The sequence below is a fragment of the Lycorma delicatula genome, chromosome 1, assembly GCF_047948215.1.
Source record: "Lycorma delicatula isolate Av1 chromosome 1, ASM4794821v1, whole genome shotgun sequence".
Lineage (NCBI taxonomy): Eukaryota > Metazoa > Arthropoda > Insecta > Hemiptera > Fulgoridae > Lycorma > Lycorma delicatula.
The window spans coordinates 15,816,199-15,842,072 of NC_134455.1; the positions used below are offsets into that span (position 1 = coordinate 15,816,199).

At 29.0% G+C, this 25,874-nt stretch overlaps 1 protein-coding gene across 1 annotated transcript in view; it reads left to right on the forward strand.

The window, feature by feature from the left end:
• The window catches only part of LOC142331417 (octopamine receptor beta-1R-like), a 222,084-nt gene that overhangs the window by 104,569 nt on the left and 91,641 nt on the right, over positions 1–25,874 (forward strand). The window contains exon 2 of the mRNA XM_075377667.1: positions 8,108–8,332. Coding sequence (XP_075233782.1) covers positions 8,108–8,332 — 225 coding nt within the window. The remainder of the gene's footprint in view (positions 1–8,107; positions 8,333–25,874) is intronic.

Below are 25,874 nucleotides of genomic sequence, written 5' to 3' on the forward strand. Positions count from 1 at the left end.
ATTGATAGCATGTATACTCGTATATACATACCAGCCTTCAATATATTGTATTATTTCGTTATATGAGGTTTTAGTTAGAAAATTAAAAAAAAATATTTTCATAGATATATTATTTTAGAAAGTTATTGTATTTATATTTTTATTAATAATCTATTTATGATAATTATTACGCTTTTATTTTTACTTTCCTGCTGCAAGAAGAACTGTATGGTAATCAATCAGGAAATTAAAACGGTATAAGGATTATTTTTTTCATTTATCGACGTTTCACGATCCACTGACCCAAAAAAGGAAAAATGTGTGGGATTATACATACGTACATGCGTTGGCGTATTTGAAGCTTATTAAATTTTGATTCAATAAACCGATTATAATAAAATTTTGAACAGAGACTAGTGTACATGGGGCAATTTGTTTATATATAAATGTCTGGGATAAAAAGTATTTTGGGATAATTTTTTCAAAAATTTGCTAACAAAACTCTATTTCGTACTTAGCTTAGTACACGCATCCATACTGATCTTACCATTTAAAAGAAAAAAATTCCCCAAAATTCCCTATTCTCAAATATCGGGAAGCTATCTTTTATTTATTGAAATTTTTTAATCAAATTTTGTATTTTCTAAGCATAGTAATAGTATATGTAATCTAAAAAGAAATACTTTGGAAGCAATATAATCGAAGGAGTGGGGAAGGCGATAAAATTTTTGTAATATCTTATTTATAAAAATTTAATAATATTCAAAGTTTAAATAAAAAACTTTTAATAATAATATTACTATAAAATTCCATCATTACTCAACCCTCCCACTAAAAATGTAATCTTAAGAAATTTTTTTATTGATGGTACATTTTACAATGAATGTTTGTTTTAATTTCTTTAATTTAACAGAGACAACCTAAAAATATATTAAAAAACCTTTCTTCGAGGATGATTTAGGTAGTGGAAGGGCAAAACAAAAAATAAAAAGTACCGTTTTTTAAAATTTTTGTTTTTATTAAAGTTGGTAATAATAATTTTACAAAAAAAAAACTTTATCATAAATTACCCTCAGCGAAAAAAATAAATCTTAGATCACCTTTTACATTTACTATTATTTTTCCACTGTTAAGAATAAATAACCAATTCCAGGAAAGTATTAAAACTATGTTGCCACTTTTTTATTAAAGTAGAAACGGTATATATATATATAATTATTTGTACACACATCTACGAAACGTAGAAATATAAGCAATGTATACAAATTACACTAAATCGTACTGATGAAAGAGGAGTTTTGGAGCTAGGGAAAAATTATGGCTTTGAAAGCCACCAATCATCTGATAGTCATCGGAAGATAGAACCTTCAGAAGAAAAGACTGTTTAACATTTTTTATCCTTTCAATATAAAAAAGTATTGTATTTTAAAATAGATCGTGATATTCACTCTAATAAAACCTGAATCTTTGACTTCTACTCAGATTTTTATAAATATTATGGGTTTACAAAAAAATTGTAAAGTATTAATTATATTTCTTACATTAGAAAGTATATTTGTGGATTTTCTTGCTATGACGTTATGCACATAAAAAAAACATGAATTCATTTATTTGAGTACTAAATTCTCAAATAACTACTGGGTCTTGATCCAGTATATAAGCATACGTAAATAATTTTTGTAGAACCAAATGCAGTTGTTAGAATTAAAAAATAAATTTATGACGGAAAAATAATGATCATATCAGGCAATGCAATCCACGTTTACTGATTATTTGATAGCGCAGGATATTCTATTTTTTTGTTTGTTTTGTTTTCTATTATAATGAAAGTTAGTGAATAGAATTTCTTTAAACTAATTGCTAAAATTACAAGTTATAATATTACGAAACAAAGAATTGAATTCTCATATTGGTACCTGTACAAGTTTACACTTTAATTACATTTTATTATTTTATTTTACAGTTCATTTAATAAATATTAACATTATAAACTCATATAATTAATATTTTTTTATTATTCATTTATTTTAAAAACGCGCGCACGTGGGTGCAAGTACGTGCTTATTTTTTATTACAAATTGTATTTATCTTACATTAAAGATAAACGAAAATAAACTATTTGTTTTATAGGTTGAAATATGTTGTTTTTTTTTTTCGTTTTTCCTGACTCCCTTGAGATATGACAGTAAATAAGAAGAATGCCTAGTTCAGAAAAGCTGTTACTCCTAGGAGATTGTCCAGTCTTACTGTTGTTTTACGGTACAGCTGTCATGCGGAAAAGCAACCAGGCGCCAATAAACACAAAGCGTATTTGAAACCTTCGTCCTGAAGTACCTTTTATCTAATTTTTCTCATGAGTTATGTGAAACACTTCTTTTTATTTTCTCATTAGTTCTTAATTTATTTCAGAACTTTAGGAGCGATAAGTTGAAAGAAATTATTTACGATTTTTTAAAGAATTATTATGAATTATACCATTTTTAAATTCTCACGTTACTTCAATATAAGTACATTTTTATAGTTTACGGTGCAATAGTATAATATTGTTTGCAAAAATTCTCTTATTTGGTATTCAAGTTGAAAAAATAATTGTAAAATCACCAGAACCGAGACGTTCTGCTGGAATATATTATATGATTTAAATATTATTTTAAAATATAAATTATATCTGAATATATATATATATATATATATATATATATATAATATATATTTTTTTAACTTTATTCTTTTAAGAAAATAAATTTATAGTTTAAAAATAAAATTAAGGAATGGTCTCTGTTCTTCCATTGTTTCAGGTTAATTATGGGAATTTTAAAAAGTATGAAATTATGGTTTTGTACTGATTAGTATGAATGATATTTATATTAGCAGTAATTTTAAAAGTTTTAATGCAAAATTATATAAGCTCTAGTATATTTGTATTTCTTAAGATTTTATATTCATACTAGAATTAAAATTTCCTACACACGATATAATTATTTTCTAAATTTCTTGATTTATCCTAAAAAAAAAATATTTGTGTAACGCGATAAAAATTATTACTTTGAATTTAGTTAGACAATAGAAAAATTCAGAGTTCCAGTGCCTCATCGCTGCCGTCCATCCGTGTATACATAGACGAACGACAGCTCGGCAGGGAGCTGTCTATCATCCCCTCACCACCAATCCTCTCGATTCCTTTGCTGAAGCACACGCGTAATAAAACTAGTAACCGCCTGATACTTTTCCTCCCCTGACAATATACAGTCAATGAAGGTCTCAACCGTAAGCGGCCCAGTGATCAATTAATAACCCTGGTGTTTGCTATCTCATGCCTGGCATGCTCCGGTGTATCCAATTCCCCACAGTATAGGCAGAAGGGGTCATCTGCCCTCCTCCTGGTATGTAGACACACCCGGAACACGCCTTGGTCAGATAAAAACTGGATCAATCAGTAGGAGACTTCACCGTAGCTACGGTTGACCCACGGCTCGACTTGCCGGATCAGCTGGTGTGTTCACCGGCCCGTGGAGTACCGATCCCAACGGACTTGCCGGTCCTGGAGTAGTCATCTGTGCATTTCATTCTTGTCGGTCTCCTGAAGAAATCCAGTTGTGTTTCCGGCTAGCTGCTGAAATGGTGGCGGGGGTAACTCTCAGGAATAATACCTTCTTGGTCGAGACGACGCGAAGGACAACAATTCACCTCTGCACACCCCCAGTATCCGACAGTTCCAATCTCAACTCAAACTATGATTCCATACATATAGAATTGATGACATGACTATGCAATACCCGTTTGGAAACCCGGGGACGACTGGCCACATTACCTAGTAGCCTACTCAAGGCTTGACCATAGTCTCTGCTTTCTCCGATGTTTTCCTGACATGTACAGCAAACAAACGGGGGTGATCTAACCACACTCCTAAATATCTTACCGACTCTACCTGAGATATTAGAGCACATCCGATTTTGGTCTGTAGCGGAGGTAAGGGAATCCTACCAACCAGATACATGAATGACGTTTTATCCGAAGATATTGTTAACCCTTTGCCTCTCAACAGCATTATACCCGTGGAATAGCTTCATTGGCGTTAATTACTACCTCACCTACATCTCTCACCGAAACCAACAAGGCGAAATCATCCTGAACGGCTATTGGCACAACTCTGCAGCATATCACAATCGGAACATCCCATCGATTACCAGATTCTACACATTTGGACTAATTACCAACCCCTGTGAAACGCCATACTTCACGGGAAAACTAAATCGTAAATCCGTGGAATCATAAACATGATCTTTGTCTTCTAAGTACCGTTGAACTATCCTCCGCACCCCACCGTCGATCTGCCTATCTCTCAGGGGCTCGAATACGGCGCCCCAGCGCACAGAGTTGAAGTCATTCTTAATATCAAGCATTCCAATAACTGGGATATTTCTTGTGCGCCGCCGTCTCTTCAACCAGACGATATACACAATGCACAGCATCGGGCTGACCTCTGCTTAGGGAAAACGTACTGGTACCTCGATAATCAACCGTGAAGATCGATGTCCCACTTTAGCCTAGCTTCAAGCATTTTCTTTAACAATTTGCAAAGCGAATTTGTCAAACAGATTGGTTCGTAAATAGAAGAGGACTGCTGACCTGATTTCTTCAACAATACTAAACGGCATTCCTTCCATTCCCGTGGAATATGGTTCCGCTGCGGCTTTCTCTACTAGTATTCGTATAACCTCCTTGTGTATACCATCCGGTCCGTTCACTCATCAACTTCTTTCCCGCCAGCAGTAGTTCTTCCATACTGAACAAGGACAAGGTATCAACAACTATCTCCTCCCTCAGGGGGTCATCATATCTAAAAAATAACACTGGTGCAGCTTCTTGCACTTGTTCTATGAAGACTCCGGTCTTCATAGAACTCCGCTCTTCTTCCGAACTTGCTCGTCACAATTCCCTTTCCCCAGTGGATCCTGGGGGAATAGTACCTAACCTTAAGCCTAGGTCTTACATACAGCATCGTAATTAAGATGCTTTCATCATTTCCCACTATTTTTTTATTTATTTAAGTTTTTCTGAGCTCTTTTTAATAAGATAGAAGAATCAATTCTACTGTTAAAAAATCATCGTTTCTTTTCATTTACTAAAACTATTTCTTCATTTTTTTCTTCTTAGTACATATAGGTATTTCTGCCATATATAGTTCTTTCTTCTCACCGTAAAAAAGGTTTAGTATCCCTCTCACCGATATTAAAATATTTTTATTTCATTTTCTAAAGTGTTCAAAATCTCTAAAGTTTTAAAATCTATCATTATTTCCGGTTGTGTGCTTTCATCCTTCATTCACCATTTTCCCTGAGTTTCTTATTATCTAAGTTATCTATTATTTTTACTTACCTGCCAACCATCCGCTCTCTTAATCATTTACTTATTATTTTCCGTTTACAATTTATCTAATTGATCAACGAAATATTATTTTGTCTAGCTTGGAATCAAAAATTAGTAAAAATTTTAACTTTTCAGCATCCTTTTAAACCCTGTTTGTCCACTTATTTGTAGGTTTACCTTCAACCTGCACATAATCATTGCTAAACTATGGTCAGAATATCTATCCGAGAACCGTTTTGCTGTATACATCTACTTTCAAAACCTCTACCTAATCTAGGATGCTTAGATGAGGAATTCCTTTCCTTGGACACAGGTGTTTTATGAGCTTACGTTTTATGACCTTCTTTAGTGATTTTTAAAATGTTACTCATAATTCCTAGTTTATACTAAGAGAATAATTATTAAAAAAAAATTGTATAAACCTAGGTTCTCTTTTATTTCTAGGCATCCGTTTTCCCTTCTAGGTCTTCTCCTGCAATGGCAATCCAGTCTCTCATTACTAAAACAAATATTCCTTTTTCATATTTAGCTACATTTTCTTTTTCACTATATATATATTTTATAATCTTCTTTAGAAAATAATTCAACGTATAAATCTGCATTATTTTTATAGGATTGAGGTTTGAATCTATTCTAGCTTTAATAACTCTTTAAATGAGTTTTATAATAACATACTTTGGTTCTGTGTACTTAAAAATTATTACTCCTACGTTCCCATTTTCTCGTTGAGCTTTTCTAAAGCTTCTTGTGGATTACTTAAGTATTAAAAAGATGCCATAAAAGACCATACAATAAAAATTTTTATTCTTTTCAACTTATTCCCAAATGATAAATCATTAGTTATCCGGTCGTAACCATAAATATAAAATTTCTTTAAGGATAACCATAATTTTTAAATAGAAATTATAAATCTTTTATAAGATAGATTAAAAATTTCTTGGAAGTTTTTATAAATATAGTTTACATAAATATTTGACGACGATTGATCTTCTCTATACTTAACTGCAGAAAAGAAAAGTTTCCGCCAGAGTAAATCATGAATTGAACCAAAATTAACTCTCCTATATAAGATAAAACTGTTTCCTTTTTGTTCCCCTTACTCTAACTAAATTGATTAATATAAAAGGGATGGTGCCACAAAACGGGCAAGACCCTTGTCGACACCTAATGTTCCATCTTTTACAAAACTCACTTCCGATTATAAATCATATAAATTAAGTAATAAATATTAAATTGTATTATAAAACAATGTTAAATTAAGTAATGAATATTAAATTGTATTATAAAACAATGTTAATATTGGTTCTAGACTATGAATAGATAACCTTAGAGTACAATTATAATTAGTATTATGATTACTCCATTAATTATTCATTTTGAAAAAGAAATAAAAGAATTTGAATTTGAGTTTTCAATGTTTTTTTTTTTTTGTTTCTGTCCTCATAAAGTGATTGGATTTCTACTTTATGAATTGAACCATGTGATTTTTAAGGTCTTACAAAGAAATTGTTTTTATTATGCGAGTCAAGGTAGTTGGAAAGACACTCTTTTAGAATACTCGAATCGGGTAATTTACTTACATGAAGAAGGATTAATGACAAAAATTTTAAGAGGGAATTGAAGATACAATTTACTGAAATTTTACTGAAGAGATACTTGAGTGAAAATGAGAAACAAGGATGGCGACTGAGTTGTAATTTCAGTAAAATTGACAAAAAAGTATGATTATCTACCGTTTATATATATATATTTTTAAAAGTGTAGTATGGCATAAAAATCAAATTAATTGGACGATTCGATTTTTGGCTGCATCAGTTATTTTACCTGTGATTTTTATCAATACGATATGAATAACCTTAAATCAACATTTTGTCTATTGTCTAATACAACCTAAACGACGTGCAAATTGGTTTTCACTCTCTTCCACTTTCATTATTTCTATAAAGCATTATTAATTTAAGTAAAAATTTAGATTTGTAATTGCTTCTTACAGGGATAAATGTTCAAGTTTCTTTAGCGTTTAAAAACTATTTTTTTTTTTTTTTTTTTTTACAGAATATGAAAGAAATATTAATTAAAGGACATTATTTTCCACTGAAGTGTAGATGTTTAAGTTACATATTGTTTGATTAAAAGTATATAAAATAAAATAACCAACTCTTTTTTGTATAAATTTTTACTCAGGGGTATTTTTCATAACATAGTTTTTCCACATTAATTGTAAAGCATAACTACTTAATTTTCTAAGAGATAACAATTTTTTTAATTCTGAGCAATATTTGAGAAATTCTAGAATTTTTCTTCTTCTTAGTACTGAATTTTCTAAACCCCATTCACATGATCTTGTATAAACTAAACCGGTATATAGGAAAAAAATTTTTTGCGACGTGCTTTTGAAATTTAATTACTAATTACATTTTTAATTACAAATTAGTTGTAGTTACTTGTAGAATTCTAGATTTTTAAAATTACTTGTGGATGAAAACATATATAAATTTTAAGCAAAGAAATTATATTTACCTAACTATTATTGTTACCTAGAGTTACAGTTTCATAGAAATGCAATAAATGAAAAGTAATACTAATAAACTTGACACAGTAAATGGTGGTTTTATAATATTTATCGCAGTAGAAAGCATGACCGTATTTGGATATAAGCATATTCAAAATAGATGTCTTAAATATTGAATTAACATTTTATGAGTATAACTCAATTCATTAATATTTGAGTAATGATATATTTGCATTTTATTTTCAGGAGTAAAGTGGCTACAGCACTACTTAATAAACATCTCCAAATTAATGGTATCAGCGCAGCAGGATTGGGAGCTCTTCCTAGTGATAATACGGTAATGGAAAGCACTGGTGGAGAATTGCGTCCTTGTGCGGCTAGCAGCAAGATGAAACGAGAACGTAAAGCAGCTAGGACATTAGGTATTATCATGAGCGCCTTCCTCGCCTGTTGGCTACCATTCTTTCTATGGTAGGTATATATACCAGATAATTAATTTATAATCAGATCACAGAAAATAATAAGTTTAAATATGATTTATGATCAAACTAATCCAATATTAAATTACGAATTTAGTAGCCGGTTATCTAATTATCTTTTTCTTAAACAAACTTAGAGGAAAAGTGACAATTTAAAAAAAAATTATTAACCGGCATTTGTCTTTTAAAAATGAATCATTATTTACTCAGCTCTTACTCACTGATAAAAATTGATCAACGAAGTAACCAGTTTTTAATATAAAAATCTTTGTTTTTGGAGATATACAATTTTAAAAAATCTAACGATAAACTTAGGAAAAGTCATCAAAAAAATGTTATGAACACTCTAATTAGTTAGACGGCATATATCTCAATAAAGGTTTTACGAAGAAGTGTCCTATAATGAAGTGAGGTATATACTAGTAAAATAGATCTTAAATTGTACCTTCTTCCACAGGTACAGATTAATTAATTCCTACCTTTTTATATATTGTAGATGGCAAACTTCTTCTTAATGAAACTGAAGGTAAACGCTTTAGGCGATAAGTTTGGAATAAAATTCTGGAGTAATTCTACAAATTTCTGCTCTGAGACCTTAAATTTATTTTTGTAAATTTAAACTCTTTGGATTTTTTGTGACTTCAACGTAAGATATTTATCTCAGTAAAGGTATAAGCATTTTTTGTTCAAAAAAAGTAGTTCTTTTTTGTATTATAATATTTTTTTTTTATCATAGTAAAATATTTAGTTTTTTTATTAGTTCACCAGTGTAAGAAATAAGTTATATTTATATAATTCACCTTACCATTATTTACATGTTTATATTTATACGATGTGGTGGTGTAATATTTTATTGTATAAATAACTCAGTACAGTTCTATTAATATTGTAAAGGTTGACTGTTGAAATTTAATATGTTGTCAAGTTTAGTGACGTGAATTCCAGAACAAGAGTGTTAAAGATAAACCAAGTTTTGTTTCATTTGTTGTAATACATAATAAAAGCTGTACTGAGAATATAAATAAATGAGTGAAAACAATGCAATGTCAAACCGTACAGTATGGAAATATTTTTATTAATGTATCATAATGCAATGATATTTTCATAAAAAAAGGACAATGGGCTTACAAATAATTAGTGAAATGAGTATACTGTTGAAGTTACAAGAGTCCACATTTTAAGTGATGCTGTATTTGGTTTATGTGTACCTAAGAGTAAAATTTTTAGTAGCATAAGTGTATATAAGTGGCCTAAAAGGAATCACAATTAATTTCAGCAATCAATACAGAACAACATCCTATGGCATTTTTCCCAATATGAAAAGTTGAGAGGGGAATATTTTTCATTTCCGTCTTCACTAAACCAAATTACTATTGGATATCAGGTTGCCAAGTCCAAAAACTCACATAATATTTAGGACTACAAGTAATAAAAATTCTTCACAACAAGTATTGGTTGTATTGGTTGTAAATTAATTACCATTAATTTCAGGGAAACTAATCCTGACTGGTGTTTTATATACCCAGGAGTCATAATTGCAAAAATTCTGAGAGAGAAAATTAAAAAAAATCCTTTTCTATGGACGGAGGTTATCGTTGATTTTTAGTTGATATTCAAAAACTATCACATTGAAAACTCTTTTATAAATAAGAATTTTAGATATCTCATGAGGATGCCTTTATGTCAACTCCAAAATGATGGATAAGATAAACTTTAAAACGTAACTATTTAAGTAGTTAGGCTTGAAACTGCTTTTTTTTTTGCAAGTAATGAAAATTATCAATTAAAAATTAATAAATCAATTATCATTATAACTCTAAATTTTATAAAAGTTGTTTCTTCGTAATTTTTACGGACAAATACGTATTCGGCTTAATGTGAAGTCACGTATGTGTAAAATGACCTCATATAACCTTATGAAATTATTATTTTTTTTTGCTGCTTCATTTCACGCTGTACTCAATATATCTTACTAGTCCAAGCGGTAAGTAAGAATATGAAGGATATATTTTAATCATACTGTAGAAACAGAGAAAATATTTTATCCATAAAAAGGTTCCTTGAATTGTGTGGCACTTTCTATAACTTTGGAGAGATTGTACTAGTATTTTTAAGTTTAATCGTTCCAGTAACAAAGGATGTAAAGCGATTTGCTGAAATTAATACGACGGACAGCAAAGTTAATTTTTACAAGTTGAAAACTTATCTTTAGTTAAATTTGTTAAATGGAGCATCAAATAATGTTTTATTTAATTTTTTTTGGAAAGAATATTTGTAATATTAAGCGTTATTATAAAAGGATTAGCTTATTATCTGAAATAAAAATATATTGACTAGGTTGTGTATTAATATGAAATGATGTACTAATATTGTATGTCAATTATAGAAATGCATTATTTAGATAATCGTAATAGCAGTATCACTAAATTTTTTTGACAAAAATACATATTTTGTCGGATTCGGCAATAATTTTTTCTTATAAATAGTTTTCTATGAAGGTTTCATCAACCTTCATGGAAAAGTTTTGTCACATCTCTGCCTTTCATTTTTAGGTTTGAGTTTGAATTTCAGTCATCTGTGTTATTTTTGCTGGCCAAAACAAATTTATTTCTTAAAACAATCTATGAAAAAATAGCCTCATCTGGCATTAGCTTGATTTGTTACTGTTAATAAAAATAAAACATCATTTAATCATGAGAATAATGACTAAACTAATTTCAGTAATAAATAAAAAGAATATAAATAGCCAATCACAAAAAAAGGAAAACAAATTGAATCCTTTGAAAGCAGTTACTAACTAGAAAGAAAATATAACTTGCATATAAAGTACTTATCGTTTGAGTTTTAAGTAAATAAATATCTATGAGTTATTTTAATTTCATGAGGGAAATGTAATTATATATGTGTTAAAAATGAACAAAATCCAATTTTTTTTTTTAACTTTAGAAGAATTCTATTATATAAACTCTACTAGTTCTTCAGAGACCAAGATTGTATCAAAGTTACTCGTAAAATCAAAATGTCTTTAATATTGTATTTAATTCCTTATGTGATTTCAATAGGTTTTATTCAATACTCAGTTAAAAAAATATATTAAAATTAACCACTAACATAAATTACAGCTGTTAACAATAAAATTTTAACATTAAAAAATTTCTTTTTAAAAGGCTGGCAGTAATTAATCTTTCTTAAGTAGATTTGTCTAAAAGGAATAGATAACCAAAATATGCTTGTATTAATTTTTGTTATTACATTTTAAAAATAATTAAAATTTATAAAGAGAAAACTGGGTTCTAGTTAAAATAACCTTCTGATATAAATATTAACTTAATTGTGTTAATATGCAATATTGAAGTTAGTAATTTATATATCAAAAAACACACATCACACTCACAATAACAATGCATATAAATTTTAATAAAAAATTTACTCAAAATATGGCTACTTTTATATTTAATTGATATCCGTTAATTAGTGCTACGGTGGAAAATAATGTAGAGAAATTCTGTTATGTGAATCAACATTGTTTATATTTTTCGCCAACGGATCCGTGAGAAATTTAATGTGATACTCTTTAACTTCAAATTATAAAACTTAGTCATATTATTCAAAGCTTCAACAACTTATAATAATACAGTGACATGAATTGATAAAAGTTGCCGACTCCACAATAATTCGGGTTGAACGATACGTATTATTCCTCAATATCGTATTATTATTTATTTAATTTTTTTAATATTAAGGATATATATTACATATTAGTTTTAATCCATTATGGATAAGGAAAAATTGTTAAAACAAAGAAAGACTATAAAGTCTGCCATTACAAGAATCCGTACATTTTCTGATAAATTTAATGTATCAATAGATGATATTTTTTCCTTAGAAATCAAGTTGAGAAATTTTCATGATTTACATAGAAAATGTGATATTATACAGTCACACTTTGAGATTGAATTTGATGATGATGATGTTCTCTCATCAGAACGCATTCGAGTTGAAGATGATTTAACTACTATTGAATGTAAGTTGCAATTTTTTTATAAAAAGTCAAAAACAGCGAATTAAGAAATTACTTTAAATTTGAAAATTAACCAAATCCAGCTACAGCCAATTACCAGAATTTAAAGGCAATGTCTTAGATTGGCAATATTACTATCATATAATTAATGATCTACATTGTAGAAATACTTAACAGATTTACAAAAATTGCATTATATTCATTCCTCGTTGAAGGATGAAGCGCTAGCCGTTATTAAGAATCTGCCGATTACATACGCAAATTTAGTAATTGCATTAGTACAATTAAAAGGTAGATTAAATAATAAATACTTAATTGCTTTCAATAATACTGACCGCATATTAAATTTAAATGCTTTACAGGGAGAATTTTTGGGCACTTTGTCCGATTATTAATGAAGTATCATCTGATGTACAAGGTGCGACAATAAAGTAATGAGACTGATGTGAAAAAAAATGTTGCTTACCGTTTTATTCATGTTTAGTCTTGTCTCCTTCCAAGTAGTACCCCTCTGATTGCGCACACTTATTCCAGCGCTTCTGCCATTGATGGTAACATTTCTGGAACTCATCTTCTGTAATATCCTCCAAGACCCTCGTTACAGCTTTTTGGAAATCTTGTGTTGTTTGAAAATGGTGTCCCTTGACCGCCATTTTGACTCTTGGAAATAGAAAAAAAACTCGCTCGGAGTGATATCTGGTAAATAAGGTGGCTGTGGTAGTACTGAAATTTGTTTTGAGGTTAAAAATTGGTGTACTGACAGAGCAGTATGGGATGGCGCATTATCGTGATGCAGAATCCAATTGTCAGCAATGTTGGCACGGACACGAAGAACTCGTTTACGAAATCTTTCTAAAATTTCTTTGTAGAAATATTGGTTAACTGTCGGTCCAGGAGGCACCCACACTTTATGAACAATTCCCTTGGAATCGAAGAAGCACACGAGCATGCATTTCACTTTTGACTATGACATGCGAGCTTTTTTTGGTCTGGGTGATCCCTTTGAGCACCATTGCGAACTTTGGCGTTTTGTCTCTGGATCGTATTGAAAAAACCAACCTTCATCACCGGTGATAACACGGCTCAACAAATCTGGATTGATTTACGTTTGCTCTAACAGATCGGCTGCCACATTTTTCCGTGTTTCTCGCTGTTGTTGTGTGAGATTTTTGGGGACCATTTTTGCACAAATCTTTCTCGTACCAAGAACTTCAGTTAATATTAGACGAACCGTTTCTCGATCGATGTTGAGTTCTTCTGCAATCATTTTCACGGATAATCTTCGATCAGATCGTAAAAAAGATTAACGCAAAAAGATATGGCATACCATTGCGCAATATTTTGCGGTTTCATTTCTGTAACGAGAGACACAAACACGTGTTCACTTCTTACAGCGCAACTCACGACTCAGCAGTTGCATCAATGTGCCGCTTGGACTAGAAGTAGCTTATAGACCAAGGTCAAAGATGGTGTGCCTACGCAAGCTGCAGGTTTGCCACATCTTGCAAAGAAAAATCAGTCTCATTACTTTACTGTCGCACCTCGTAAATGCTCTTGAGGTACCAATTAATACATTTGAATTTATAGTGATTCAATTGATAGTTTCATAATTTGATTGTAACACTTTTAAAGGGTGGAAGGAGAATTTATTAAAGAAAGAATTTTCCACCTTTCAAGATTTACAAGAATTCCATCAATTATGATTTAAGATTCTTGAGAACATCAGCCCAAACTGATCAAAACTTCTAAACATGGAAAACACAGCTAGAAGACATCGTTATAACAATATAACAATACATCCAAATCTTTCACTAAATGGCCTACTTCAAATACTAAAACTTTAAGGGAATTAATTTTAATGGTTATTCAAAATTTAATTTACAACAATGTCTACTGTGTAATTCAAATCATAACTTACAACATTGTAAAGATTTTTTTAATCTACCTATTGATGATAGAAGTAACCTTTTATAACATAATAATTATTGTTTTAATTGTTTGTGTAACGGCCATTTTGTTAATGAAAGTCATTCTCCCATTTTATGTAACATTTACTTTAGAAAACAAAACACTCTTGCACATGTACATAGAAGTATTAATTCTAAATCAAAGGACAAAGAGTTTAAAAATAATCATCACTCCTCGTATAAAATGCAGTTAAAAAAACTAGTAGTCAGTATGCAAAGCAATTGAGGTTCACGGTAATTCTCATGGATGTCAAATTCTACTGGATTCAGGTAGTCAAGTGAATTTTCCAACACATGAATTTGCTCGAATTTTAGGGCTTCCACTTTTGAAATGCAATTTTCTCATTTCTGGAATAAACAAATAAATTTCTGAATTCATTGTCGTGATCGCATTGTATTCTACTGTATATATGGATTTTTCATTTTAGGTGCAATGTGCTGTTCTTTCAACTATAACATTGATTGTCTCCCGTCGTACACCTTTGACATCTCAGATTTTAAATTGTCCCATAATTTATTTTTTTTGCTAATCCTAATTTTAACATAACAAATGGCATTGATATATAATTCCGAGCTTAATTTTGCTTGAGTCTCATTCTCCTTGGGAAATTTATTCAAATTTTTAATGATCCTATTCTCTATGAGATTAAATTAGCATATATAGTCAGCGATTGTATTCCAACTAATGTTAAGCGCAATAATTCCACTACGTCATTTCTCTTTTGTAACAATTCTAAAAATCTCTATAATATAATCGAGAAATTCTGGAAAATTGAAGAACTCAATACTGATATTTCACTTAATAACAATTCCTTATACGAAAAACACTTTCAATTTAATTTGAGACGAAATGTTCAGGGTAGATTTGTGGTTTCATTACCACGTAAATACGATAACATCCAATTAGGTGATTCCAAGGTCAAAACCAGTGATTCAAATTTACAATGTATACTGGCATGAATCTAAAGATCAGGAAATAAAACACTATACACTACGTACGGTAACATATCGAACTGCTTGCGCACCTTACCTAGCCACACGATGTATAATACAAATAGCAAAGGAAAAGGAAATTAAATATTCACGAGCTTGTAGTGCTATTCAAAAATGACTTCTATATTCATGACATTATTACAAATTCAAATAACTTAGATGAAGTTAATCAAATGAAAACCGAAATTTTTAAATTGTTACAGTAGTATGATTTTTCGTTACATAATTGATTTTCAAACAATTCCATCAGTATTTCCCTTGATCATACTTATTCTTTTCCGTCTAATCAAGAACAACAATACATGGTTATGTGTAAGAATTAATTTTTAAAACATGGTCCCGCTGATAAGGTAAATCAATAAATTAATATAATCCACATTACCAGAACGTTGATATGTACTCTAGATCTTTCGGCTTACTTGGAAGTCATCATCAGAAGTTAAAATTAATACTCGTACATTTAAATTCAAAAGTTTAAAACATCATAGTTAAAATTTAAAATATTTTAAACGGTCATGACTGTCCCGGTTCTACTAGTATAATTAACACTATATAATAATATATATTATTACTATTATTATTATTACTATGATAATATAATAGTATATTTTTAAAAATTTAAATTTGATTTTTTAAACTTTTAAATTTAAATGTATTAATTTTAACTCCTGATGATGGCTTCCAAGGATGCCGAAAGGTCTAGAGTGCATATCAACGGGCTGATAGCATGGATTATATTGATTGTTAATTTATTAAAACAACATATAACTTAATTGGTTTTCTTATTATCTTGACTTGATTAGCTTATAATCTCAAAATCAATCAGCATACTGTAAATTGTATTCGGTGGAAAATAAAAATAAATAAAATAAGGAGTAATTAAAAACAATAATGATGTAAATCAAGGCTTGAGTAAACTATGAAAATAAGTTTAAATGTTACTACTAAAAAGACTGCTATAGAAAATTAATTGAAGATTTATAAAAAGGAAGTTTTAAAGGTAGGTGAAGAAACTTCGGCAAGTTATAGGAAAATGGTGGAAATCCTTGCACATCACATAATTTACCATAAAATTAGTTTTGTAATATTATAACAATCATATTTGAGGAAGAAGGAAAGAGAAATTCTGCTCCGCCTTTATTAAAACGATACTTATTCTGAATAATGAATAGGGTAAAAAAAAACTGACAAAGCAAGAAAATTTATTCGCTTTTCTAACAAAAAAAAAAAAAAAAAAAATTGTAAACATAACTGAACGAAAGAGAACGAAAAGAAATTGTGTGATTTTTTTTTCCTATGAACAGTTACTATTTACAACGTTATTTTTGCTTAATTTTAAACAGAAACTTGGAATATATTTATTTGTTGAAACTGCTGTGTATAAGGACCTGTATAAATATTGGCTTTGAATAAATACCTTCATTAACCTTTACATCATGATAATTTTCACTTATATTTGTCGATTTGATATGTCTAGTTCTGTTGACATGACGTTTTATTTAATAAATTATCAAAAATATCCGATGTCATTACTTATATAGACAAATCTGTTGATTTCAATCCATTTTGGAAAATTTTTGAATCCGTTCTGAAGTTAAAGAACCTCAGTAAACAATTAAATAAACTTTTGTCTTCTTGTCTTCAGTCATTTGACTGGTTTGATGCAGCTTCCAAGATTCCCTATCTAGTGCTAGTCGTTTCATTTCAGTATACCCTCTACATCCTACATCCCTAACAATTTGTTTTACATATTCCAAACGTGGCCTGCCAACACAATTTTTTCCTTCTACCTGTCCTTCCAATATTAAAGCGACTATTCCAGGATGCCTTAGTATGTGGCGTATAAGTCTCTCTTCTTTTAACTATATTTTTCTAAATGCTTCTTTCTTCATCTATTTGCCGCAATACCTCTTCATTTGTCACTTTATCTACCCATCTGATTTTTTACATTCTCCTATAGAACCGCATTTCAAAAGCTTCTAATCTTTTTTTCTCAGATACTCCGATCGTCCAAGTTTCACTTCCATATAAAGCGACACTCCAAACATACACTTTCAAAAATCTTTTCCTGACATTTAAATTAAATTTTGATGTAAACAAATTATATTTCTTACTGAAGGCTCGTTTAGCTTGTGCTATTCAGCATTTTATATCGCTCCTGCTTCGTCCATCTTTAGTAATTCTACTTTCCAAATAACAAAATTCTTCTACCTCCATAATCTCTTCTCCTTCTATTTTCACATTCAGCGGTCCATCTTTGTTATTTCTACTACATTTTATTACTTTTGTTTTGTTCTTGTTTATTTTCATGCGATAGTTTTTGCGTAGGACTTCATCTATGCCGTTCATTGTTTCTTCTAAATCCTTTTTACTCTCGGCTAGAATTACTATATCATCAGCAAATCGTAGCATCTTTATCTTTTCACCTTGTACTGTTACTCCGAATCTAAATTGTTCTTTAACATCATTAACTGTTAGTTCCATGTAAAGATTAAAAAGTAACGGAGATAGGAAACATCCTTGTCAGACTCCCTTTCTTATTACGGCTTCTTTCTTATGTTCTTCAATTGTTACTGTTGCTGTTTGGTTCCTGTACATGTTAGCAATTGTTCTTCTATCTCTGTATTTGAACCTTATTTTTTTTAAATGCTGAACATTTTATTCCAGTCTACGTTATCGAATGCCTTTTCTAGGTCTATAAACGCCAAGTATGTTGGTTTGCTTTTCTTTAATCTTCCTTCTTTTTACTATTAATCTGAGGCCTAAAATTGCTTCCCCTGTCCCTATACTTTTCCTGATACCAAATCGGTCTTCTCCTAACACTTCTTCCACTCTCCTCTCAATTCTTCTGTATAGAATTCTAGTTAAGAGTTTTGATGCATGACTAGTTGAACTAATTGTTCTGTATTCTTCACATTTATCTGCCCCTGCTTTCTTTGGTATCATGACTATAACATGATAAACAAACATACATATTTTACAAACATATTTCCCTCCTCCTATGATCAGGGAATGTATCAGGAAGATCAGAAATAGCCAGCCAAAATGCTGGCTATTTAAATTGTTTAATCATTAACATGCATGTATATTAATTTCATTGAAATATTTTATTCGTTCATAGGACATAAATTTTTATTAAAAATAAGCCAAAATGACAGAAGGAGGGAAAATAAAGCGATAGGAATTATTCTACTTTTTTTTTACTTTTTTTTCTTTCGAGTACTTGAATCATTCTTTCAATTTTTGCGTACGCCTCGGGACATCCTTTGGTGGCAAAAAAATATTAAAAAATAAAAAAAATCATTGGGTGCTGTGGTGCCTCTTTATCCATGGGAGTTGAAAATTAGGCATTAACGATTGATTATATTAACAAATATTTATTCCAAATTACTACTTTTTTTTGTAATAATGACGGATATCTACCTCCTTCCCAATTAAGATTGACTAAAACTTTTGAAATTTTAAATTAATAAGTTCTTTCGTGTTACTAATGTCCAGTTTTCTACAACTATGCAAAATTTCAAAATGGCAAAAACTACCCCGTCCCCTTTTTGAATTTTTACCAAAATTTAATACATCGATATCCATTTATGTGGGTTTAATATTCAGTCTATTTAAAGATATTAATCAAAATACAGGTCAAAACCCGACCAACAATCATCTCCCAGAAATTTCTATGTTTCTTTTTTTTTAAGTTTTATGGTCTTATGGGATTGTGAAACATTCTCAAAAAACCGTACATCGAAATATTGCAGCAGTCTATATACTTCCTCCTTTTGTCAGTAGGTGCAATATTGCAGGAATAGGGAGAGCTGTAGGAAAGTTAAAATACAGTTTGAAATAATATTTTTGTTTTAATAATTTTATTATTACAAAGTTATATAACTCTTCACTTTTTATTACATTGTTTATAACATTACAAATCGCATGAATATAAAACGATTATTCTTGATGTAATAATACTATTTTTATATACGGTGATGACTGCACTAATCGCTATCCTTCACTATTGACTGAACTTTTAGTGTTAAAACATCGAATGTGTTTATGGTGTGTCAACTATTCTTCATTTAAATTCCATAGTACATGTCATGGAAACTCCACCTTAAAGACATTTTCACCCGTTTATTACTGTATGAAATATTCAGTTACTCTGTAAATTATTATTATTATTATTAATCCACAAACGAAACACGCAAATAAAATTTAAAATATCTGTCACGTCTATATAACATATATTTTTTAAATATTTTCCATCTTCGGAATTCTATACTTCAACCCACCGGGTTGGTCTAGTGGTGAACGCGTCTTCCCAAATCAGCTGATTTGGAAGTCGAGAGTTCCAGCGTTCAAGTCCTAGTAAAGCCAGCTATTTTTACACGGACTTGAATACTAGATCATGGATACCGGTGCTCTTTGGTGGTTAGGTTTCAATTAACCACACATCTCAGGTATGGTCGAACTGAGAATGTACAAGACTACACTTCATTCACACTCATACATATCATCCTCATTCATCCTCTGAAGTATTATCTAAACGGTAGTTACCGGAGGCTAAACAGGTAAAAGAAAGAAAGAAAAGCATTTTATACTTCACAATTTTTATTCACACCATAAAAGCAAATTATATCAAGTTATATCTAGTCGGTAGTACGAAGCAATGCAATAGAAAAAAATCTATTAATATGTGTGTAGTGAAGAAATTATATTTATTTTAAATTGATTTTTATTTTATTTTATTGCTCTTTCCTATAAAATACGGTTTTTATTTATACAAAAATGTCACTTAAAAAAAGGGCCATTTAATAATAATTTAATTTTTAATCATAGTTCTGGAGCATTTCAATCATTAATTTTACCAAAATTTAATCCAGCATCTTACTAATTTCATATACACTAAATTTTCAAAGTTGCATGTCCTGGCCCTATCTTAATTAAATTCGGGGGAAATAAGTTTCTCTTCAAACTTAGCTTATGCATAAAATATTTTTTCACAGTGAATATATATATATATATTCAGAATGATATTAAAGTATGGAAACAGCTTCATATTTCAAACCTGAGGGATATTACGAAACAGAGAGATGCTGATCTATATAATTACAAAATTAACATTTTATGGTGTGTTTGAAATTTTTATTCGCCATCTCGGATCTGTAATTTTAAATCATTCATTTTCTTTTTAAAAAGGAATATGGAAGTATGATAAATGACTTTAATATAAAATTTTACGAGAAGAAAGCTGAAGAAACCTGTTTGTCTATAAATTCCTTAGTTTTGAGTTATATGCTCTCAAAGTTGCAAAAATTGAAAAATTGAATTACTAATTAAACGAGATTAAATGCCCCATAATAAACGAAGATAATAATAAAATTTACACTAAAGAACAAAGACTTGAACCATTACAAGTACTTCAAGTTAATGTTCCAATACGTAATTAATTTAGAGACAATCAAATACCCCACTTATACGTTGAAGAAAAAAGCCAAAATGAGAGAAGTTAATAACTTTCATTGTTGTAACGTAATACAAATTGCATTTTTGTAAAGAAACAGCGGATTTACTACTGTTAATTTGTGATACATTTTTTAAATTTCAAGTTTTTTTTAAATGTATAAATCTTCTTCAATATTTATTGTATTAAATCATTTTTTAGGACCGAAAACATTTAATAAAATTTTAAAATTAATTTAAATATCAGTGGGCCTAACTACTTAATTTGTAGAAATATTGCAAATTATTAGTTTTATATTATTAGTTATCATTGTGAAGCCTGTTTTTATTAGTGGTTCGGTTATAAATTCCAATGTTAACTGTTTAAATTTCGTTATTGTATGTACTTTTGGAATTAATATGAAAAAGTTACTACAGGGGGTTTCATTTCCGTTTATTACTACCGCTAATTTTCCGTTTTTGCAACTTTGATTGCTTATAACACAAAAACAAAGACATTTATCGAGAGATGGTATTCGTCATGGTTTTCCTTGTAAAACTGTACAATAAAACCCGGTATCCTATGTCCACCATCCAGTTTAAAAAAAAAACTCTGATCCAATATGGCACATTCAAGATAGGAAACAAAGATTCAACATAACATAACGTATTAGTAATTTTGCAACTGTGCCCATCAGCACTTATTTCTATTTCCTGGGATGCCTCAGTTTTGAAACATGAAGTCATTTCCACATTTTAATATCAACATGTGTATACCATGGAAGACTTTGACGTAGTAAAATGTGTATTGTGTAAAACAAATTTAAATAATCTGAATTGCAATAATTTATAATGCAGTGTTACAGAAAAAATAAAATAATTAAATTACATCAGATAAAAGCAACATAACATTAAATATATAAAATATATATATATATTTCTTCTGTGCGTGTGTATGTCACTGAACGTCTCCTAAACGGCTGGACTGATTTTGATGAAATTTTGTGTGTGTGATTTTTGATTCGAGAATGGTTTAGATCCACAATTTGATCCGATAGAAAATGTTTTTTAATTAATTAATTTATTTATGTGTTGTTGTTAAGGTTAAGGTAGTTGCGATGGTTAAGGTTCACAATTAAATCCGGTAGGCAGCGCTGCGATCGCGTTTTAGAATTTTTTTTTAATTTTTGGCATATCAGTCAGAACCAGTAGTTGGTGGTGCGATAGGATTCTAGGAATTTTTTTTATTTTGTTGCTTTTTCGCATATCGGTTACTTGCGTCGTAGCTTAATGTTGTTATTACATTAAAATCCGTATTTTTAACAGTCTACTGTGTTTAGAGTGTAGTTTTAATTAAATCCGATAGGTACTGCTGTTCTGACAATTGGATTTATTCACATTCTGTCTTTTATAAAGTGAAAGATTAAATTTTATGAAGTTCCGTAATGTTTTGTACTTTTCTTAATATTGAGTATTAATTTAATGATTTTGCAGCCACAACCCTTTTCGTTAAAAAATTATTTTCCACCGAATACTGTGATTAGAGAGTGGTGTGAATTAAATCCGATAGGTAGTGCTGTTGTTTTGCCATTTGGATTTATTTACATTCTGAATTTTATAAAGTGAAAGGTTAAATTTTGTGAAGTTCCTAATGTTTTTAAGGTTTTATGAAACTTTCAATTGTGTTCATTTAATTTGTATGTATACTCAACTCTAGCAATAGGGAAGCATTGCCGAGTCTGCTAGAATTGCGCGCTTATTGAGAATATTATTTATTTAAATAACGTTTTAAAGTGTAATTAAAATATATACATTGTGCAAATTTGTAAGATGCAGTATTGACGTGAGTATTTTACATGCTATTTCATGAATTTTAATGATGTATACACCTGCATTCAATAACAATCAACTTAACCTACAAATTTAAATTGCCAGTTCTCATTTGATTCTATGCAACTTATGAAGTATTGAACGGCTTTTTGAAAATAAAAATGTCAGTTTGTAAAATAAATTATACATTTATAAAATTAAAATATAATTTATGTATAATAATTATAGTTTCAAGTATATTTAAAAAATTGAAGTTATAATTTTTGTAGCTGATTAATTTTATAAAAAAATTTCTAAAATTGTATTTAATTTATAATTATCTAAAATTTGGTAAAATAGATGTTAAAATAAAGAATGAGAAAAATGATAAAAATTTCTACTAAAATTTTAACAACGTTGCTTTCTGTAATTTTTTATTAATTTATTAATTAAGCTATCACATGGTTATGAAACTTCAAAATTATTAAATTTAAAAAAAAATGCAGGAGGTACTTTTTAAAATGATCTTAAGTGAAAATTAGAAGTAACGTGGATGAAAATTTAGGCACTTACGTATTAACGCCACCGCAGCTACAGCTTTATTCAAAAACAAAGTAGTCAATTGGATTTCGGTGGAAAATGAACAGTCTCTTTATTAATTTTAATAAATGGTTATTTATATTTATTTATTTTATAAATATAATTTAACCAAACTTAACCTACGCTCCCTCAACTTGACTAATTAATAGCGTAATTTTTTGAGTATTTAGTTAATAAATTCAGAAATTTTTGCAATTATTTATTATTTAAATAATCAAAACACTCCTGTTAATTAGTCAAGGTTAGCGAGCGAAGTGAGCGTAGGTTAAGTTTGGTTAAATTATATTTATAAAATAAATAACCATTATTAAAATTAATAAAGAGACTGTTTTTAATCTATGTTAAAGTCTATATCGGCCCATTTTCCACCGAAATCCGATTGACTACTTTGTTTTTAAATAAAGCTCTAGCTTCGGTGGCGTTAATACGTAAATTTTATTAATTAACTAATTATTAATTTTAAGACGTTTCAATTTTCGTCAGATATCTAAATATTTAGAAAAAATAACTATTAACCATACTACACATAATTAATCAATAAACCCATTACAATAATACAACAATCACAAACTGATAATATCATACTAATAGTCATATTAATGAAATTTCGTCCACATTCCTGCTAATTTTAACTTAAATAAGTTACTTATATTTATGTGTTGTGCATTTATTACCGAACAGTGCCACGTCAGGACAACGTTTCTCGGGTCCGCTAGTATATATATATATATATATATATATATATATATAGAATTGCGAAATAGGTACCTACGTCTTAGTTTACTTCATTGGATTGTGTTATATATAGAAATATATCCATAATAATATTAAATATAATTATTTATTATTAATCAATAAGAGCAATAATTCTGGAATAAATTTTATGCTTCATAAACAGAACTAAATTAACGTAGTGGGAAAAATAACGTGTTAATACATTGCTTATCACAAAGACTGTGTTTTAGTGAAAAAGTGAAAATATAGTTCAGCAAAATAATTATTCAGCGGCAGAAAGTATATGTGTGCAAGCCCCATTAATGTAAAAGTAAAAGAAGTCAGAATAAACCAGTTCATCGTAGTTAGTATTTCCTCCTTTATTATTAGGGAAACATTATTCATTATTAGGGAAACGTTATTTCTCTGCTTGGAAATCCCCAGTCATATTACTCCTATTAGTGGATAACTGAAGGAATATGTTCATGAAATTTTTGAAAAAAATAGTTATAAGTAACTTTCTTATTATGAAATAATTTTTTTTTTTTTGGGGGAGGAAAAGTAAACAATTGTTTTTAACGGAGAGAAGGTGGCGTCTCAAATATATATCTGCAGCTATTTGATATTTAAATTCTAAGTAGGGCTGAATATTTTGTTTTTTCATTAAAAACAAATAAGCTACTAGAAAATATTGCATTAACAGAAATACAGTAAACACCTTCAAGAATTTATTTATAAATTCAATAACATACAAAATTTATTTTTATAATATTTTCAACCTGAAGTTTATAGGATAAATGTAAAATAAGAAATAATTATATATTTGCGATTAATAGGGGTATTTTAAAAATATTTTGGTGTTTTACACGAGCTTAAATTCGTATCAAGTTAAAAAGTATTAAAAATAGAATATTTTTGTTTTTTTTCCTTCATTTTTTTATATAAATAATAAAATTGTATAAGTTAATAGTGAATATTATAAAAATTAGTATCTTTTATTGTAAAACATTAATAAAGCGACAGAAAGAGACTAGTATAATTAATCAACTATGTTTATAATGAAAAAATACAGCAACACATTTATCAATAGAAAAACAAACGGCGTTATGTGAAAATAAACTGAAGCATCATGTTTTTTACAACTATTTCAAGTAAAGTTTTCATTAATAATTTTTTATTTCATTTAAATATTACAAATAAAAATTTTAATGTTATATCAAACGATGAAGGTTAATCGGAATATAAATGTCTCTTTAAATGACAGAACCAAATATGTTATGCACAATTCTCCTTAGAAAATAAACTCATTATTGTTTCAGTCACTATTAATAATAAAATTAAGATAAAGCTACATGTAAAAATGATTTACAGGAAATTTTAAGAGTTAACGTTCAAAGAAAAATGTTATTTGAGAGATATGGATAAAAATATAACTTTATACTACTCATTTTATTTTTTAATATGAATTAAACACATACTTTATATACTTTCAAACGAGCTTAAGATTGTAATATAATATACTTATCAAAATAATTAAAATATCAAAGTAACGATGTAACAAAATACTACATATCTCCGTATTCGATGAAATTTAATGAACGATTTTTATATAAATATTGTAAATAATAATTAATTTTCAACAAATTAAACTTACGATTAAAGTTAAAATTACTGAACTAATTAAAGCTAAGATTACTTTCAAACATAAAACAATGTATTCGCGCTTAATTTTTTATTTAACTTTAACAGTTACTCAACAAAGAACATTTAAAGAAAGTACCGTTTAAAAAAATTAAACTGCTCAGTTTTAACCTAGAAAAGACTGTTTGTCTTCCACAAAACTGAAACTTAGTTGTATCGATCAGTTAACTAATGTACAGCAATTTCACACTGTAATTGTTCCTTCTGATAATAAATATTTAATTTCAGACCAACAATGATTATCCAGTTTACTTAGCAATCGGAGTAAAGAAGTTCAATCTACTAACTTAATAAAA